General features: G+C 41.7%; 1 protein-coding gene across 2 annotated transcripts; it reads left to right on the forward strand.

The window, feature by feature from the left end:
* Nucleotides 1–34: 34 nt before the first annotated feature.
* SLC35A5 (solute carrier family 35 member A5) lies at nucleotides 35–16,157 on the forward strand. 2 transcript variants are annotated; one of them, XM_015411306.1, is made up of 7 exons: nucleotides 35–212; nucleotides 5,653–5,805; nucleotides 6,291–6,389; nucleotides 9,722–9,855; nucleotides 12,146–12,213; nucleotides 13,081–13,873; nucleotides 15,255–16,157. In XM_015411306.1, the coding sequence occupies exons 2-7, from the start codon at nucleotides 5,676–5,678 to the stop codon at nucleotides 15,321–15,323; spliced, it is 1,293 nt and encodes a 430-aa protein (XP_015266792.1). In that variant the 5' UTR covers nucleotides 35–212; nucleotides 5,653–5,675; the 3' UTR covers nucleotides 15,324–16,157. The 2 variants fall into 2 exon arrangements, with proteins under 2 accessions (XP_015266792.1, XP_015266793.1); XM_015411307.1 differs by having other exon boundaries at nucleotides 35–148.
* Nucleotides 16,158–19,372: the final 3,215 nt, after the last annotated feature.

The following is a 19,372-nucleotide window of genomic DNA, read 5'->3' on the forward strand; positions in this document are numbered from 1 at the left end:
TTCTGTCAAAAGGGGCCGGTGTCACGTGATGAGAGGAAAGGGCGGAGGGAAGCGGCTGCCTGGATTCCTCTGCGGAGGGGTAAGCAGCGAGAAGCTGAGACAGGTGGAGAAAAAAAATGCCCGGAGAGAGAAAACCAACAGCCGTCAGGTAACCGCGGCCATTCGGAAGAAAACAAGCACTCCTCCTCCGTCTCTTATTGTGCAATGATAGCGTAAGTTGCCTATGTTGGAGGAAGAACATTTCCAGGAGAGGGTGGTGTGAACGCGGTTGGGCGGGCTCTTTATTTTGTATTCTGAATTCATGGGGGTGACCCAGCTCTGGATGGCTAACACCATCCTTGTTTCACATCTCGACCATGAGTAGGTGGTCTTAGCCAAGCCACTGTACTCTCAGCCCAAAGCTGCCCACTAAAGTGGCCACGTTCTTGCATTTGTTCTTGGTTTCTCTCTGTTTATATTTTATTCCTCCATACCGGTACATACGTACAAATGTCTGCCAATCAAGGATCCATGCCCTGTTTAATCTGAGAATGTGGTTTCTAGTCCACGAAAGGTTATGCTGCATTTAAAAAAAAAAGTATTTCACATCACAGAACTCTAGCTAGTTTTTGCCTGACTTGGCTAAATATCTGGAACTTGTCACATCCTTTTTTTTGTTGTTCAGTCGCACAGTCGACTCCGACTCTTTGCGACCCCATGGACCACATCAAGCCAGGTCCTCCTGTCTTCCGCCGTCCCCTGGAGTTTGCTCAGTTTCGTGTTCGTTGCATCGGTAACACTGTCTGACCATCTCATCCTTTGCCGCCCCCTTCTTTTGTTACCTTCAGTCTTTCCCAGCACCAGGTTCTTTTCCAGTGAGTGCTCCCTTCTCATTTGGTGGCCAAAGTATGCTTTTAACAGCAGTATGAACTTCAGAAGTTTAACATGGAAAAAAAATTGTTACCATAGAAATAGGGGGAAAGTGTATGTTGACGCTGTTTTTAAAGGCCCAAGAGGTGGCAACTCAGTCCCTGTCTGCAGTATGTTGGCTATAATATTTAGTATCCATCTGTGTTATATAGTTGTTGAAAGAACAGTGTACATGAGATACTTTAGATACTTGAAATGTGATTCATAAGTGTAAATTCTTATGATCATGGGTTGGATCCAGCAATGTGTGAGGGAAAGGGAAATGTAATTGGTGCAGTTCCACTTGTGTATGCAGTATCTATTTATTTATATAAGAGCTGCAGCAACATGCAGTACATTGCGGTTTTTTACAAAATAACAATGCACAGATGAAACAATATTTGTGTAAATGATTAGTTTTTTTGTTTGAGGAACAAAAGAAAGCACTGCAAAATTATTGAAAGCTATCCTTCTTCTCCACTCTTTGAAGATCAATTTTTAAGGTAGTAGTTGAGCTTCTCTCCTTTCCAGTATGGAAGCAGGGCTAGCCACCCTGCAGTAAGGTTCATGTGAATGGTTGAACAGTTATCATGCTGTGTCACTATGTAATTAAGGCTAGCAAGCAGATAATGCTGAAAGATAAATCATGCCCATTGCTCCTTTTATTTTTTAAAAAAAGTCTGCATACACCCTGAATGACAGCATTACTGATCTTGAGTTGGTCAGCTGGTGAGTTGGTCAGTTGGTGTGAGGTCAGCTGTCAGTAGCTACAGGGAATGTCCCTCACAAGAACTTCCACGAATGCCTGTTGACTCCTTTACCATTGTACCAGAAGTGTTTCAAGGAGTTCCTGCAAAAGAGTTGCAGTGTTGTACCATTTTGTGCAACATCCTCCACTGGCTCCATCCCATATTGTGTTATCTGTTTCTTCAGCCTGATGTGTGCGTTGTGCTGGATCAGTGCACCCAGATTCCAAGAGAAATCCCTTAAGGGCATACCCACTGGATCAGTCTTTTTTTTTTTTAGCTTTGATATAGTACTAAGAGTCTATCAGTTCATGAATCGAGTGGCCTGATGTATTTGACTGACAACAGTTTAATTTTTCAGACAAAACTAAAATGGGGTATAAAACCATGAATTTGTTTCGGCATATGGACAGGAAAGTATTGGATGAGATTTGCTTCCTAGATAAAATGTTATTGTGTTCAGCGTAGGTTTGTGTCTTAGAGGGCAATCCTAAACAGTACACTGAAGTCAATGGGCTCAGAAGGGTGTACCTCTGCTTAGAACTGTATTGTTAATTTGGTAAATATCCTCAGAGAATTTGCTTTTTAATATAAGAAAGTCAGTGCTGGCTCCCCCTCCTATGTTTAATGACTGAATTCATTTATTTGCAAATATTTAGTTAGTGCTTGGAGAGACAAGGGTTTGAATACCATTAATGGGAAAGCTGACTACTGTCCTTCATGCCTTGGTGATCTCTAGATTAGTCTATTGTAATGCTCTGTACACAGATCAGTCCATGAGGATTATTCAGAAACTTCAGTTGGTACAGGATGTTGCTGCCTAATTGGTACTGAGTGTAACTCAGCACAGTCATATGACACAAGTGTAGAAACAATTATATTAGCTACAGTTGTGTTTGCATGTTTAAAATGAATGTCTATACAGGAACTATCTTTAATACCGTAAGTCACCATCTTCAATACCATAAGTTAGTCGCTAGCACTTTATATGATGTAAGTTAGTTTTAATGAATTGTTTTAGATATTTATGTATTTATTGTATTGTGTTTTTATGATGTTAGCCGCCCTGAGCCTGCCGCGGCAGGGAGGGCAGGGTACAAATCTAAGTAAATAAATAATATAACATGACGATTTTTACATAAAGTCCTAAATAAAGTAGGTTCAGGCTTTCTCAAGGAGTATATCCTCCCATGTCAGTCTCCCTGAAGTTTTAGATTAACCTATGAAACCCTGCTTCAAATTTGTATTTATTTAAAAGCCCCTAATGCTCCCATAAACAGGAGCTTTGGAATGCCATTATAGCATTCCACAAATAAGTAATGGCATCCCTGTTCTGTTATACTTTTGAGAGTTCATTGTTCCTTTATGTTCTTTGTCTGACTCTGTTGCTTTTGATTCTTTGGTTGGATGTTTTATATTAGTTAATGTGGTTTTGATGCGTTAATTGTATTCTGTACATGTTAAGTGCTGTCAGGTTGGTTCTGACACAGTGAACCTATGCATTAATGACCTTCAAAATGTCCTACCATTAACAGGCTTCCTTGACAGAGTACATCTCTTGTTGGGTCTTCCTCTTTTTCCTGCTGCCTTCAACTTTTCCAAGCATAATTGTCTTTTCCAGTGACTCTTGTAATATTACCAAAATACAATAACCTCAGTTTAGTCATTTTAGCTTCTAGAGAAAGTTCAGGCTAGATTTGTCTTTTTGGCAGTCCATGGTATCCGTAAAACTCTCCTCCAACACCACGTTTCAAATGAGTCAGCTTTCTTCGTGTTCACTTTCTTCATTGTCCAGCTTTCACACCTATACATTGTAGTAGGGAATGCTGTCGTATGATTTACCTTGGTCTTGGTCTGCAGTGACAGATCCTTACACTTAAGAATCTTTTCTACCTCCTTCGTGGCTGCCCTGCCCAGTCTCAGTCTTCTGATTTCTTGGTTGCAGCCTCCCTTTTGGTTGATGATGGAGCCAAGGAACAGGAAATGTTGAATAATTTCAATTTCTTCATTGTCAACCTTAAAGTTGTGTAATTCCCTAGTAGTCATTACTTTTGTCTTCTTGATGTTCAGCTGCAATCCTGCTTTGGGACTTTCTGCTTTAACCTTCATCAGAAGTCATTTCAAGTCTTCACTATTGTTTTAATTGTTTTAGCTGATTATTTTCCTACACAACTTCCATAGCATCAAATGAAAACTAGTATAGAAATTTTATAAATGTATGGGTTGCCATAGCTGATAACTAGAGAATTGCCAAAATATATTTTTACTTATAGAAACGATGGACTAAGTTCTTACTGAGCACAAGGCAACATTTTTAGTTGTTATTGCTCAATGTGTACCTTTTGTCCGAAAATATTTCAGACAGAATAAGCCTTAATTGTCTTAGGTTTAGAGTAGTAGTGCCAGTAGTGCATGTACTATTAATATTCTTTATATTTGTGTATATTCTTGTTGAGAGACAGTGTAGTTGGACTTGAATCTGAGAGGCTCAGGTTCAAATCCCCACTCTACCATGGAAGGTTAATGTATAATCTTGTGCCAGTCACACACACTCAGCCTAACCTACCTCACAAGGTTGCTGTGCGGGTAAAGTGGAAGAGCAGAGCACTATGTAAACTGCTTTGGGTCCCTACAGGAGAGGAAGGAGGGGTATAAATGAAACAAATGAAATAAAATTATTCAGTGATAGTAATACAAGAAATATTAGCGTCCCCCAAATAGTCTTCCATGTCTCTTTGCATACTGCAAAGGAGAATTTAGAATCATAGAGTTGGAAGGAGCCCTACCAGCCACCTAATACAAGCCACTGTTCAATGCAAGATCAACTTAAAGTATGCCTAATGAGTGTTTGTCTAGCTGCTGCTTGAAGACTGCCACCACCTTCCTAGGCAGCCAATTCAGCTGCTGAACTACTCTTACTCTAAAAAACCTTTCCCAGCTGATACCTTTCTGCCTGTAATTTAAACCCATTATTGTGAGTCCTATCCTCTCCTGCCAATAGGAATAGCTTCCTGTCCTCCTCTAAGTGACAGTCTTTCAAATACTTAGAGAGGGCAATTATACCTCCCTACTCTTCTCCAGACTGAACATTCCCAAAGTCCCTCAGCCTGTCCTTGTAGGGCTTGGTCTCCAGGTACCTGGTGTCAGGACCCACAGTGAAACAACGAAGTACACGCTTCCAAGAAGGTTTTACTTTATTGAAAAGCCATAGATGCAACATGAACACTGTTAGGAATGGTGGGAGTTCTATGCGCATAATAGGTTATAGGGCATTCGTATACAACCCCCCCCCACGTAGTACCCAATTACAGGGGTTCCCGCACGTGGGCATTAAGCTGGGAACTAACAGCTGCAAAAGCAAAACAGGTAAGAGCTTCCCAAGACTCATACTGTGCAGAGACACAGCAACTCCTCCAGCGGCCTTGAGAAATGCGTTGCAGTGAAGGGGCAATTAAGCGCCATGGAAAGAATGCACATGAAAGGGAAACACCCACCACACTCATGGCAGCTTAGCTGACACCTGGTTGTCTTCATTGCCCTCCTTTGCACCCTCTCCATTCTGTCGACATCCTTTTTGAAGTGAGGCTTCTAGAACTGCACAGAGTACTCCAGGTGTGTCCTGACCAATGTGGTGTATAGTGGGACTATGACATCTTGAGATTTGTATGTTATGCGTGTGTTGATACACCCAAGACCACATTTGCCCTTTTTGCTGCTGCATAACACTGACTGCCCATATTTAGCTTACAGTCCACTCATACTCTTAAGAACCTGTTCACATGCACTGCTACCCAGAAATGTGTCCCCCATCCAGTATGAGTGCTTCTCATTTTTGTTACCGTGATGTAGAACTCTGCACTTATCCTTGTTGAACTCCATTGTATTCACATCCAGATTCAATGTCCACCAACTTCATGCAACATATATAGGGAAAAGCACTAGCAGTGTATTTAAATGTGCCAGAAAGCAATAAAATATACATTGCTGCCTGATAAGAGTTTTGCTTTGCCGTTCAAAGAGCACTGATAGCAAGACAACAGAATGGAGTCCAAGTTCTACAATCAGCCTGCCTTATGGTCCAAGTCAGCCATCTATACACTCCTATTAGGAGGTGCCTTTGTTACTCTGGGATCAAGTCGTATCCTCCTGATGAAATACTCTGCCAATGAAGGTACATTTTGATATTTGACCCTCTGTGGTTACCACTAATCTTTATCAGCTTACTATCTGCTTTCACGTTCTCTGCCAATATGTGGCATTAAGTGTTTTCAGTCTGTATGGGGTCCTGATTTTTCTTCTGAGTGTAATGAGAGATGTGGAGAGAGCAGGTGAATTTGTAGGATGGAGAACCCTTACTCTGCTTGAGGACTCATTTGCCAGCTGAGGTTTTTTTATTCTTCTTCTTTGATTATTTTTATTCTGCATAATCTATATTTTCATGTATTGCTTTACAGTCAAAAGCTTGCTTTTTAAATAAAAAGGGGGCGGAGAAGAGATTGGTGGTGATCCAGATCCCACATCTGTATCTGTGCTGAGTGTACTATGCATGAACAAATTAGTCATAATGTCCTTGTTTATTGCTTTTTTTTTTTTTTTTGCTTGGTCAGTGTAAATATCTGTGACACTTTGTATAAGGCCTCTGCTAACTTTTTTCAGATAACAAGTATGATTACCTTCCTGCAACTGTAAATGTGTGCTCAGAGTTAGTGAAGCTGGTGCTCTGTCTGATAATGGCACTCTGGGTAACCAGGAAAGGTAAGTTGTTATATCTTACATTCTTATATGGTGTCAGTTTGCTATTTTTTTTAAAAAAAATTGACTTGCGTTGGGTGCATTGACAGTGTATCTTACTGTGCTGAAAGACAAAATCAGCATGGTGTGAGAAAATTGAATATTGTAGTTTTTAAAATGGCTTTTGCATTGTACAGTTGCACAAATTTGGTTGTATTAAAGTGTATGACTATCTCCTTATATTATAAAGCTGATTTGGGGTGGCTTCTGTCCTATGGGGTGGCGAGATTCCATTCACACCAAAATCAGTTGGCCACCTCAACTGTTACTCACAGGTGGGTCCCTGGCCACTGCTTAGCTTCCGTTGCTGCGTTGGCTCGGTCCTGCCCACAGAGCCGCAGCCCAGCGTCTCACCCTCAGTGTGCAGGGAGCCACCAGGCAGGATGGACGTTCCAGCAGCTGGGAAGCCGAGCAAGCCCATGGAGGGAGCTACGGTTGGAGCCGCCTCCCCTTCCCACTCAGAGCCACCTGCCTCTCGCTCTCCCCGCAGCTGCAGGAAACCTGAGCAGGCCACTGGAAGCGGAGGCGGTTGAGAACCCCTCCCCTTGTCAGGGCCGCCTTGCTCATCCTCCCCATGCAACAGGTGGGTGCGGACGACCTCCGGAGGCCTCCGGGCCACCTTTCCCTGCCCGGCCACCGAGGCCAATGTGCGGGGAAAGCCCTCCAAGGCAGGCAAGCGGGAGCAGCCGCCCAGAGGCCCCCCGCCCCCTCCTCGCCAGCACGTCGAGGCAAGCGAGGCAGGAAGGGGCCGGGGGGCCGTTTGCAGCCCTCCCCGTTAGCTCTCCGGGCGAGGCGGCAGAGCACAAGAAGCCGCCCAGAGGTCCCCCAGCCCCATCCTGGCCCAGCCGCCGAGGCCAGCAAGTCAAGAGGGGCCCGGGGAGCCCTTTCAGGTCCTCCCCCTGGGTTCTCCTGCCCTCCCATCAAGGCGGAAGACCAGGAGAAGCCGCCCAGAGCCCCCTTGGCCCCTTCCTAGCCCGGCCGCAAAGACAGCCGAGCCAGGAAGGGGCCAGGAAGCACTTTGGGCGCTCTGGTCCGAAGAAGTGGCCTCGTGGCCCCTCTGTGCTTTTGCCTTTTTTGTTTAGATTTGACATTTTGGCTACAGTAAGGCTTGTATTAGTAGAGCTCTTAAGAAAAATATTTCCTGTCTCTGTGTTCTAGTCAATAGACTATATCAGTAATTCCTTGGACTGTAGCCCAGATGACTTAATGCTTATAAAGAATCTTAAATAGATTCAGAGTGGCATTAAAATTGACTAAATAAGTGTTTTTTGTTCTTCCATGAAAAAAAAGTCTTACTACTCATTTTTCACTGTTTTATAAATCAAAATATCAGGAAATTCACTTTTTTAGAGAGTGGTCAGAATCTCAAGAGCCATACAATTGCTTTTGTGCCTCCAAGGGGGAGAGCCAGTTTGGTGTAGTGGTTAAGTGTGTGGACTCTAATCTGGGAGAACCAGGTTTGATTCCCCACTCCTCCACTTGCACCTGCTGATGTGACCTTGAGTCAGTCACAAGCTCTGGCACAGCTGTCCTTGAAAAAGAGCAGTTTGTGTCAGAGCTCTCTCAGCCCCACCTACCTTACAGGGTGTCTGTTGTGGGGAGGGGAAGAGAAAGGAGTTTCTAAGCCGCTCTGAGACTCCAAGTGAAGGGTGGGGTATAAATCCAATCTCTCCTTCTCCTCCTCCTCCTCCTCCTTCCTTCCTTCCTTCCTTCCTTCCTTCCTTCCTTCCTTCCTTCCTTCCTTCCTTCCTTCCTTCCTTCCTTGTGTGTGTGTGTAAGTCATGGTGATCTCTGGTGACTCCTACTGGGGCATGGAGGATGTTCAGAGAAGGGGCTTGATAGCCTGCCTCTGCCTCCCAGCCCTGGTATTCCCTGGAGGTCTCCCATCCAAATACTTGCCGGGATTGGCCCTGCTTAGCTTCTGAGATCTGATGAGATCGGGCTTGCCTGGGCTATCCAGGTCAGGGCAGGCACTTGTTTCTTGAATAGCAGCCCCACATGAAACACTGAACAGGACTTTTGAAACAGAAAGGAAATCGGAAAAGTAATTTGTGATGTGGCATCAGAATCTGATGACTGAAGAAACCAGCCTGTCAAATAGGTGAATACTAATTCCTGGGGTAGCTTAAAGTGGCTCATGCTATTGGTGAAAAATGTCCAGTGTACATCAATTATCTTTTTTTCAAATGCAATTGAGCTCAAGGGATGAGGGAACTTCTTACTCCATCTCTTTTTTTGTTGCTACCTTTTTTTAATTCACATTTTGATCTCCTCTTGTCTAGGATTGATGTATTTTACAAATAAAGCCAGCAAAGTTGGGTTGAGAGACTGCTTGAAGAAAATGTGCCACTTCAGCATCCAGGCACTTTCACATACATGCATGTGTGTTAGATTTCATAATTGTAATTCATCGTATCAAAACAAGACTATGGCTGCGGGCACACACACTAAATAATCTACCTTCAATGCACTTTCCAACTGGATTTTTACTGTGTGAACTGGCAAAATCCAATTCAAAAGTGGATTGAAAGTAGATTATTTCGTGTGTGTGTGACCGCAGCCTATAAATGTCTGAAGAACTGGATCTCATGTAATCTATTAGAACACTGACATTGTTTGCAACTTACCTATATTCCCACACTTTGTAGTGTGTTGTGCTTGTGCTTAGCTGTAATTATGTGCCACTACATCATGCAAGCTTCCTACTACATCGTGTACTCCATCATGCAAGCTTCCAGGCCTAAGTCACACTTTTTTCACATGACATTACTTACATTATGAGTTCATCATGTCATTTTTCATGTGTTGAGGCTTTTGTGTGGAACGGCCTCCATCTGATAAACTGAAACAGGGATAGTATTTGAAAACTAGCCTTTTTTTCTAAAGTGAAAGCTTTCCACTTTTCTTTTTTTCACTTTGTTCATAAAAGGTAAAGTCACCATGTGACTCTTTTAACATATCAGAAAGAAAATTTAAATTGATCCAACTCTGACCCAAAGATTGCTTTTCTGATATAGCTTATGATGCATTCTCCTCCAACAGTCCCTTCTGATCCCCAGAAACTGGATTTCAGATGTCATAAGATCGATGTGGCCTTAGAGCCTCATTAGGAGATGGAGAGGGGCAAAGGAGTCAACTCACCCTCTCCTATTGAGGGTGATGGATAGGAGCCAGACCTTTGTGTTTCTTTAAAACCTCTGACAATTGTGGAAATTAGGGCATAGTACATATATGTTTGCAAGCAGGATACGTTTGACTTATTCCTTCTCTCATTTCTTTAATTTTTTTTTTTTTAGGAGGATATTCTCATAGTGGATTTGGCTGCGGTTCATGGAGGCAATTCTGTAGCTACATTAAATGGTCAATACCTGCCTTTCTTTATTTTTTGGATAATCTGATTGTTTTTTATGTGCTCTCCTACCTCCAGCCAGTAAGTATCACTTCAGAAATACAGGCTATTTATTCAGAAATCTTATGGTAGTCTTATGGTCCAAGACTTATGGTGTCCTATATCGACATTACCTGTGATAAGTTCAGATCAAATCATAAGCTTTAACTGGGAGTACTATACTTTTTTTTTAACCTGATTAGGTGAACTAGAAATGCTGCGGGCAGCTAGACTGGTGGGTTATGAGACATTTGTCCTGAGTAAAACCAGGATGCGTTTTGATTATTTCAACAAAAATGTTTTCATGCGGCATGTGTAATAATTCTCTTGGCATCCTGTGCTAATGTAATAGGTGGCTAGGAGAGTGAGCTGCAATCTGGGAAATCCCTGGTTTAAATCTTGCTTCTCCAAGAAGGTTATTTTAGGAAAGCCACCCCCTCCACCATCTGCAGCATGGCAATAATATTACTGGCCTACCTTACTGGACTGCTGTAAAGATTACAAGATAATGTATGCTTTGAACTCTGAAAGCATTATATAAATGGAAATAATTATTATGTGATGTCTTATGTCTGATTGTGGCGCAACACTATAATGCAAGTTGGAAAGGTTAAAAATGGGAACAGTGGCATACATTTTCAAATACCCACATGGGCATAATAGGAATAGCAGTTTTCTCTGGCCCCAGGTAGCCCAATGCAATTTTAATCAAAAAGCGTTAGTATAAGTAATGACTTCACCCATGAAGAAAAAAATAATGATTTCAGATGATAACAAATAGAGGTATTCTGTAATTCAGTGTTGCAAAAGCTTGAGTATGTATGTGCTCCTTAACTTGGAAGTACTTAGTGCTGCATGGGGCCATTTTTATCTGGTGCTTGACCACTCAAAAGAAGTGAACTTGTGTGACAAAATACGATCAGATCCCAGATAACTGACTGGAGTACAGAGTGCCATGAGTACAAGTGACTCCAGAGAACACAAAATTTGGCTACCCCGATCTAGAACAGTAGCAATGACAACTTTTCTCCTCCCTTATCCAGGGCTCTTTTTGTAGCAGGAACTCCTTTGCATATTAGATGATGCAAAGGAGTTCCTGCTACAAAAAGAGCCCTGCTTATCACTAATAATAGAGCGGGATGAATAGAGTAAATATTTGAAGCTGTTTCCTGGTAAAGATGTGGAATCTCTCTTTGGAGAATTCCAAAGGGGAGGGGAAACAGAAGAGGAATAAGGTATAAAGAGCATAAAACCACACAGATGGTCCAGAATTCCTGCAAAAGTACAAGTTAAATTAGAACCTAGAATGGTTAATTATTAGCTGTAGAAAGTCACTAGCCAAGTCCTGCAGAAGAGGCCATAAGCCAGTCATGAAGTAACATGGGCACTTTTACTACAAAGATGTCCACAATCAATGACCCAGTTGTTCTCCTGCTATGGTATGGGCCTCAGCTGTAGTTCTTGATCGCTGCTTATTTCACTTCTCTGAAGTCCCAGCAGTTAGTAACTGCCAACTGTCAAACTAAGGGATAAGAGAAGAGGCACAAGTTTTGTTGTTAAATAACAGAATCTACATGCCTCAAACTGGCACCATGAAATAATAATATTAGGCAAAGGAAGGGGGTGTTCTATGTTTTGTGCTCAGTTCTGTTGGGGATGGATGAGGCAGAATAACTTGTAGAAGGAGCTGTCAGACCTGATCTTCCCCCTTCCCCCAGAAGCCTGGTGCTTCTTACAGAAGTGGGCCCTGACGGTTGGGGAACCTTCGTGAACAAAACACGCTGCAATAGTAGGGGCTGCATTAAGAAGGGGAGATTCAGTTAAAGCATCTCCTCCTCCCAGCTGTGATGTTTGTGCCAGCAAAGAACAGAAACACAAACAATTTGTTCTGCTGCTTTCCTCCTTCCCTTGTAATATATGAAATAGGCTTATGGGTCTGAATTTTTGGAGCACAGAGAAAAAAAAGCAAGAGTAAAATCTTTTTGGACACTGCAAGAAAAGTACAGAAAGAACAAGTGCAAGCTCCTTGTATTCCTTCTTTCCTTAGTGCTTTGAGATGTACAAATGCCAGTTTTCAGGGCCTTCTCAGGAAACTAGCATTTATTGACATTCACGTGCAGTTCTTAATTTTTTTTCATCAACTGGGGATTCTCTGATTCCTTCTTGTATTACAAGCTGAGGAGTTTTGCTTAGATGGAACAATCTTGGCTGTGCTATCAGGCTTGGGTGTTCGGACTTCTTGATAACGAAGCACTGTCAGCTGATATATATATATCCTATTTCTAGGTTGCATTTTACATGTAACTTTATTCCTTGACACCTTTTTTTCTAGGCCATGGCTGTGCTGTTCTCAAATTTTGTCATTATAACAACTGCTCTCCTGTTCAGGATAGTCCTGAAGTAAGTAGCTATGGAAACAATTTCCTTAGTCATTGCTCTATTTCCACTGTTGGTGTTGCCAGGTTTTCTTTAAAAGTCTGTAAATGAAGATCAATGGTATTTGAAATAAAAAGCAAACCCAAGTAAATTCAGTAGCATTTTAGCTTTGATGCATTAGTGTCCACGCCAGTTCCATTCCTGGCTGTTATTGATGAGAACTGCAGTCCTGAGTGTATGTGCTTGGATGTTAGTTCCGCTGAACTTGGTGAGAGTTACATTTAAGTAAGCCTGTATAGGATCAAGCTGCTAATAAGGTGACATAGATCGTTAGGTCTCTTTAGAGCACAAATCAATTTAGAGGAATGAGGTTATAAATCCTCCTTAAAGTAATCTGTTTTCTTCAGCATTTTGAACATGGTATGCCTTGTCCACTCAGTTTATGATAGCTTTCAACTGCAACATCTAATCCTCAGGACTGAGTACTATTCCTATAATATTTGATCTGTTCACCATTATATTATGTTTTTAGTTCTCTGAACATAAATAGCTTTCCTATTCTGTTAAATGATATTCTATCCCATCCTTGCTGCAGCTTTTATACATTTTCAACTAATGCAAACAAATTTATTGAGCCAATTAAATACTTTCCCCAGGTAAATAAGGTATATATTCTAAACTTGAATATTGCACATATCTAGTCTAGTGTTCTGTCTTTTGGTTTATGTGTCGTAGCATGAGTCACTAAGCATACTGTCTGATCACTGTAGGGAGCTGTGGGGAGATCATGGCTTTGTAGATGTTTTAATGAATAAGGTGTGTGTTTTATCTCTGGTGATCTTTTCATTGCCTCTCTCTGCATGCTTAAAGCCCTTTCTTGTCTACACACAGACGGCAGCTCTCCTGGGTGCAATGGGCCTCTCTCCTGATTTTGTTCCTGTCTATCATAGCCCTTACTGCGGGGACTGGAAGCAACCACCATAGCTTGGCGGTGCATGGATTTCACCATGATAGTTTTTTCAGCCCATCTAACCACTGCCTGCAGTACACGAAGCCGGAGGATGAATGCTGGGGGAGAGAAAATTGCACAACACCGTGGCTCTTCCCCAGTTTCACTTGGAACATCACCACCACTGCCACAGGAGTCTTGACATCACTTCAGCTTGGTCTAGGACATCTGCTCATACTACTGCAGTGCTTTATTTCTGCTCTAGCCAACATTTATAATGAAAAGATACTGAAAGAAGGTGGCCAGTTCAGTGAAAACATCTTTGTACAGAACACTAAGTTGTACCTTTTCGGAGCTATGTTCAATGCCCTGATACTGGGCCTGCGCACTGAACATCGAGGCCAGATAGAGTTCTGTGGGTTCTTCTATGGCCACAACACATTCTCCGTAGCCCTTATTTTTGTCACTGCTTTCCTCGGGCTCTCAGTGGCTTTCATCTTGAAATTCCGAGACAACATGTTTCATGTTCTGACTGCACAAGTTACAACTGTGATCATAACCACCGTGTCTGTCTTTGTTTTTGACTTCAAACCTTCTATGGAGTTCTTCTTGGAGGCTCCTGTGGTACTTTTGTCCATATTCATCTACCATTCCAGCAGCCCTCGATGCACAGAATATACTACACAGTGGGAGAGGAGCAAACTTGGAGGAGGTACATGGGAGCGCTCCAGTGGGGTAAGGTTTGAAGTGTTGCATTCTGACCCTATCCCACCCCTAAAGCTGGGATGGCGTCAGATTTAAGCAGATAGGTTTTTCTGCAGTGGCTAAACAGCATCCTGTCCCTGGAAAACGGGTGGCTGTATGCCACTTGTCAATACCAATATCTGTTAACTTCCTCTCTGTGGTAATTTGCCCACAGAACAATGGCATCAAAGGTCGGTGGTTTTACTCCAGTGGCTCTGAAGATGTGGTAAAATGTGCTGCCTGTGGTCCTGTGTTTCTCTCTCTTGTGCTGCCTTACTCCCTTGAAAAATTCTGCATGCTGTAAAAAATCTATGATATACAGCACTGCCACACCACTTAGGTTTTTTTTTTTGGTGGGCTGTGGCATAACAGTGTTAATGGCACTTGCATTGCAGGAGATGAGGCTAAGTATTCAAGGGTCAAGTATCAGAGGTAGGAGCTTCCTTTGTGATACTTGCCCACCACTTATAGTCTCTTCCATCCTTTTTATATTTTGCTGTTGAACTCTTACTTTTCTATAGTGGTGCCATTGTGTCAAACAGTTGCACCTTTTATCAACAGTGAAAAGTTTTAGGGAACATAACCTAATCCTTTAATCCATAATTTTGATTGCATTATTGCATATGATGATTATTAATATTGACACATATATATTATTAGCGTATCTTAGGTGATAGAGATTTTGAAAATTTCAGCTTTCCTGGCTGCAGTCATTTGGCACAAGAGGCTGTAAAGCACTCAATAAATAATTTCTCAATGTTTGGCCTTTGTTTTCCCATACAATATTTAAAACCCCATTATCCCAACTACCCAGGAATTCTAGAATCTTGTAATTTCAGGGTAAATTAAAAAGAGGCAAACAATAGCTAGAAAATTTCCTTCTCAAGGTTTTTTCTACAACTTCCGAATATTGTTCCTCTTGTTTTACTATCATTTAAAACATATATTTAGAATGTGCTTAAACCCATTGATTTCTGTAGACTCAACTGTGGCTGTGGCTGCTGTTTGAGGGTATTGGACACCAGGTGGTGCTGTTTGCAGTGAAATCTTCTATCAAGCGATATTGTTAAAAAGTGATCAGATGAATGCTTCCATTTCTAACACATTTACATACAAATTATCCATGAATGGTGCCTGCCCTTTATTCTCCTTGTCCCTCCATCTAAATCCCAGTAAACAAAAAATTCTCTGCCAGTGCAGTCCTAACTAGAGCTACACCCTTCTAGGTCCATGAGAAAAGGACTTAGCAGGGTGTAACTGTGTAGGATTGTAGAATGCATCACTGATGTAGCTTCACAAAAACAAAGTATTTCATACATACTTATGAAAACCTTTAATGTTGCATTTCATCCTCTGCATTTGTTTTCTTTAGGATGGAGAAGAGCTCGAGAGACTCACCAAACCAGACAGTGATCATGATTCAGAGGAAGAGGCCTTATAGTGTTTGGATTCTTGAGTTTTAGACACTTCTCATTAGAAGAAAGTACTTCTGCAGTTGGGGGAAGGTAAAAGCTTTTTCATGCAAAAAGGAGGGAAGTTCTTTTTATTTTTCCCCACTACAGCAGAATTTTAATTTGCCTTTTGATCAAGCTGTTCAAGGAAACATATCTATGTGATCCTTCTGCAACAGAAAGCAGTTGCTATGCGATGGATGCTGATGGGTTAGAATTGGAAACATCACTTCGAACCCATATGTATTAAGACTGCTGATTCTTCCATATCAGTAAAAAGGGGGTTAATTCCATCCAAGCTGATCTGAGTACCTCATTTCAAAGTTGTTATGAGATTCAGACTTGATGGGGCCAAAGAGCACTCCAGGCTTTTCCTGCATTCCAGAGGAACACATGCATCTGGCGTCAAACAGTATTTGAGGTTACTGTATATTTCATTTACTTGTGTCAGGAGTACTTCCCACATCAAGTATTGTATGGTAAATTTGTCTGTGCTGCTGTGCGTATATTTTGCAAGAAGCCAAGGCCACTCATATACAATGCATGCTGTGTGTCAGATGCACAATTATGTTTTTAGGTGTACATGTAAAATATAGGAGTACCTTAAAAATGTAATGTGTTAAGCAGCCTTCAGTGATGGATGCAATTGCAATATATTAGTAAAGATCCAGTCCAGGCTTAATCCCGTGTGTTGCTGGGACTGTAAAAGTGCTTTAAATGTTCTGTTTTACATTCTAAATAAGAGTTTTCATTCGAATTTCTAGTATTTCCTTGAAAAACTCAAAATTGTTTTGTTCTGTTTGATCACAAATGAAACAAGCAACTCAGCTGTGAGATCCATATTAAAAATTATGTCCAAGTACATATTTGTTGTGCTGTAGTGGTATAGAAGGAGCTGCGGTGGCTCAAGTGGTTAAGCCGCTGAACTGCAGGCTGTGGAAGGTCAGTAGTTCAGCAGTTCAAGACCCAGGTGCCGCATGATGGAGTGAGCTCCCGTCTCTAGTTCCAACTCCTGCCAACCTAGCAGTTCGAAAACAAGAAATTGCAAGTAGATAAATAGGTACCACTTTGGTGGGAAGGTAACAGCGTTCCCTGCGCCTTGGTGTTTAGTCATGCCGGCCACATGACCACGGAAACGTCTTCAGACAGCGCTGGCTCTTCGGCTTTGAAACGGAGAGGAGCACCGCAACCCTAGAGTCGGATTTGACTGGCTTTCGAGCAAGGGAACCTTTACCTTTAGTAGTATAGAGCCTGGTGCAAGCTAGAATGGGGTAATAAATCTTCTTCTTCTTCATCATCATAATTAAGAACAGCTTCCAAGATAAAGATGGATGCAGTGAACGGACAGTAAGATGACATCATAATAAACAGCAGAGCTTGTGCATTTTAGTTCTACCATGATGATAATTTCATAATTTCTGTTTTTATCAAAAGTTATGCATTTATAAAAACATTATGCATTCAGAGATTCTTTATCAAGACCAGCTGTTTTTACTAATCTTCCCACTTAAATGCAGTTGTGTCAGAAGGTAGCTTGAGTAAATGTGATGAAAAGATGGTGAACTCATCCACAAAGAATTGCTACTGTTCCTGGTCATGTGACTAGTGATGCCTTGCTTTCAGGATATGGCCCAGGTTCTACTGGGAACCTCACTGTGGATACAGTCCACACCTGGATGTGAAGTTTGAACCTCAGCCCAACTCTGATTCTTCTCAGTCAGATGACAGTTGCTAGGAACTAATTTCCCATGCATCACAGGGGCCCCAGCTGGGTGGGGAGGTATTGTGTTCAGCCTTCTCTCCCCCCCCATGCCATTTTCCCAATGTAAGTGGTGGTGGGGGGCTTATTTGCCCCCTGTGAATTCCTGCACATACAGCCCATGGTGCAATTTTTCTTTGCCTGGGTGTACTGCAATTGTACAGAGTGTATCACAGGAAGAAAGAACAGGCAAGACACAACAAATGGTACATTAAAATGGAACAAAATACTGCAAGGCACAGTCATGGTGCAGATACCCCCTAAAATTATAATAATGTATTTAATCCTCATTGTGAATATGAGTACAGAAACTGAATGGGTTGGTTCCTTTCAGCTCTTCTGCTGCCATAAGTGGCAGGATGCCAGAGACTATGGAACCTGTGTGGGCAAAAAATACAACACATGAGGCATGGACTTGTGATAAAAAGGGGGGATCAGGTGGGACTGCCCCCCACCACAGTCCTTGCACCAGTGGAATATCTGGTAGGATCTATGCTAGTGTTTCTATCAGGGTGTTCAGTTGGTATCCAGACTGAGAAAATGTGTAAAAAAGAAATAGTGTAAATATAGACAAGAAGATGAAATTATCCTGATATTATTTTGCATAATGTAATCTGGGAGTCTTGATAACACATGAATGGTCACATGTGGGCCTTGGGGACTTGAAAGATTGTTACATACCTTTCTTGCAGAAGGATTGTGATGTGGACTGTGAAAGTGCTGTGGTAAGTGGTGATATATAAGCTGCTGCAGTTGCATAGATTACACACATCTTGTTGTGTGTACGGAAAAGACTGGCTTCATAGGGTGGCTTCAGTTCTTTATGACACTCCTACAGTACAAAGTATTTTAGGTCCATTTTAATGAAGCAGCTTTTTGAACCTGGCTTGTAAATAACCTTAACAGTGTTTCTTCATGAGAAATACCATTAGAAATGAGGTTATATTGCTAGTAAAAGTGTGACTGCAAAGCTGGTGTGTTTTATATTAACAGTGGGTCTAATTCTGATTTGGTATTACCTTTTTAGTAATCTTTCTGGTTCCTGAGGGAATTGTTTTGATGTTTGCTGATAGATCTGAGAACATAGGATTTCTGTTACTAGCTGCTTTTTATTATTCTGCTGTGTTCTTTAAGGAACTCATCTGGAGTGCCTGGGTTTAACCAAAACGTGACCCCCTTTGTATGGAATTTTAATATTCACAGTCCAGACTACTATGCCATAAGGCCAAATAAAATGAAATGTGCAAACACAGTGAATGAATGTTGGATTTCTTGTGTACATTTCTTGAATGTGTAGGGCTGGATGGGGAGGTACAGGGCAATGAGGGGGAAGAGCAGGGTGTTTTGGTTAATACGTGATTGGCCAGCTTGTGCCTGGTTCTTTGAAGTGTTTTTTTGAAGGGGGGTTGGTATAGTGGTTAGGGCATCAGGCAGACACAGGTTTTCATCTGTACTTTGCCATAGAAAATTACACTGTCAGGCTAACCTACTTCACAGTGTTGTTGTGAAGATAAAAAGGAGGAAAAGAAAATGATATAAGTTGCTTTGGGTCTCCTTTGGGGAGCAAGGCTGGTTATAAATGAAGTAAAAATAATAAGAAGAAATACCACTGTTCCCTGTTTGGAATACTGGAAGAAGCCAAACTGCAGAGAAAAATGGAGGGAGGTCTTTAGAACAGAATTAGCAGAGAATTGAAGGGTTAATCCCTGCCTTGCCTGTCCATCCTCCTATACAAATGCCATCCCCTCCTCCTTTCACATTGTGGCAGATAGTTCAGAAAGGATTTGCCTATTATAAGGTGTATTTCTGCCCTGAGAGAGATCGGATATTTTGCTTTCTTTGGCTTGGCAGAATGTAATACAAAATTACTTTGAAATGCTTGTTTTCATTAAGGGGAAGCAGTATGCTTTGTGAAGAAAACAATACCCTACTACTCAACCATCCCAAGTGTTTGAGCTAATGAGTCTGTAGGGCAGTATATTTTCAATCTATTCGGCTGCATTTAATATGTGTTAGACTTGCTTAGGTCTCTTCCCTTAGGTTTACAGCTGTCTTCCTCAACATGATGTTTCCAGGAAGCATCTGTGAAACCTTAGCTTTGGATTAGAGTTCAATTAAGGAAGGAAAAGGCAGAGAACTTTTTTACCTAAACATTTCCAAAGAATCTCCTCTCTCATAAAAAGAAGTCTGCACACATAAATCTGCTGAACGCATCTTACAAGTTAACATTAAACTAGTGAGACCTTGAAACCTTGTGAGCTGTGCATGAAAACCAATGAA

This window comes from Gekko japonicus, unplaced genomic scaffold (genome assembly GCF_001447785.1).
Source record: "Gekko japonicus isolate JY-2015 unplaced genomic scaffold, Gekko_japonicus_V1.1 scaffold2240, whole genome shotgun sequence".
NCBI lineage: Eukaryota > Metazoa > Chordata > Lepidosauria > Squamata > Gekkonidae > Gekko > Gekko japonicus.

Coding starts and splice junctions, on each gene's coding strand:
- SLC35A5 (XM_015411306.1), top strand. CDS start 5,676: ATGGAGTCCAAGTTCTACAATCAGCCTGCCTTATGGTCCAAGTCAGCC. Junction 6,390..9,721: donor ACTCTGGGTAACCAGGAAAG/GTAAGTTGTTAT, acceptor TTTTTTTTTTAG/GAGGATATTCTCATAGTGGA. Junction 12,214..13,080: donor CTGTTCAGGATAGTCCTGAA/GTAAGTAGCTAT, acceptor GTCTACACACAG/ACGGCAGCTCTCCTGGGTGC.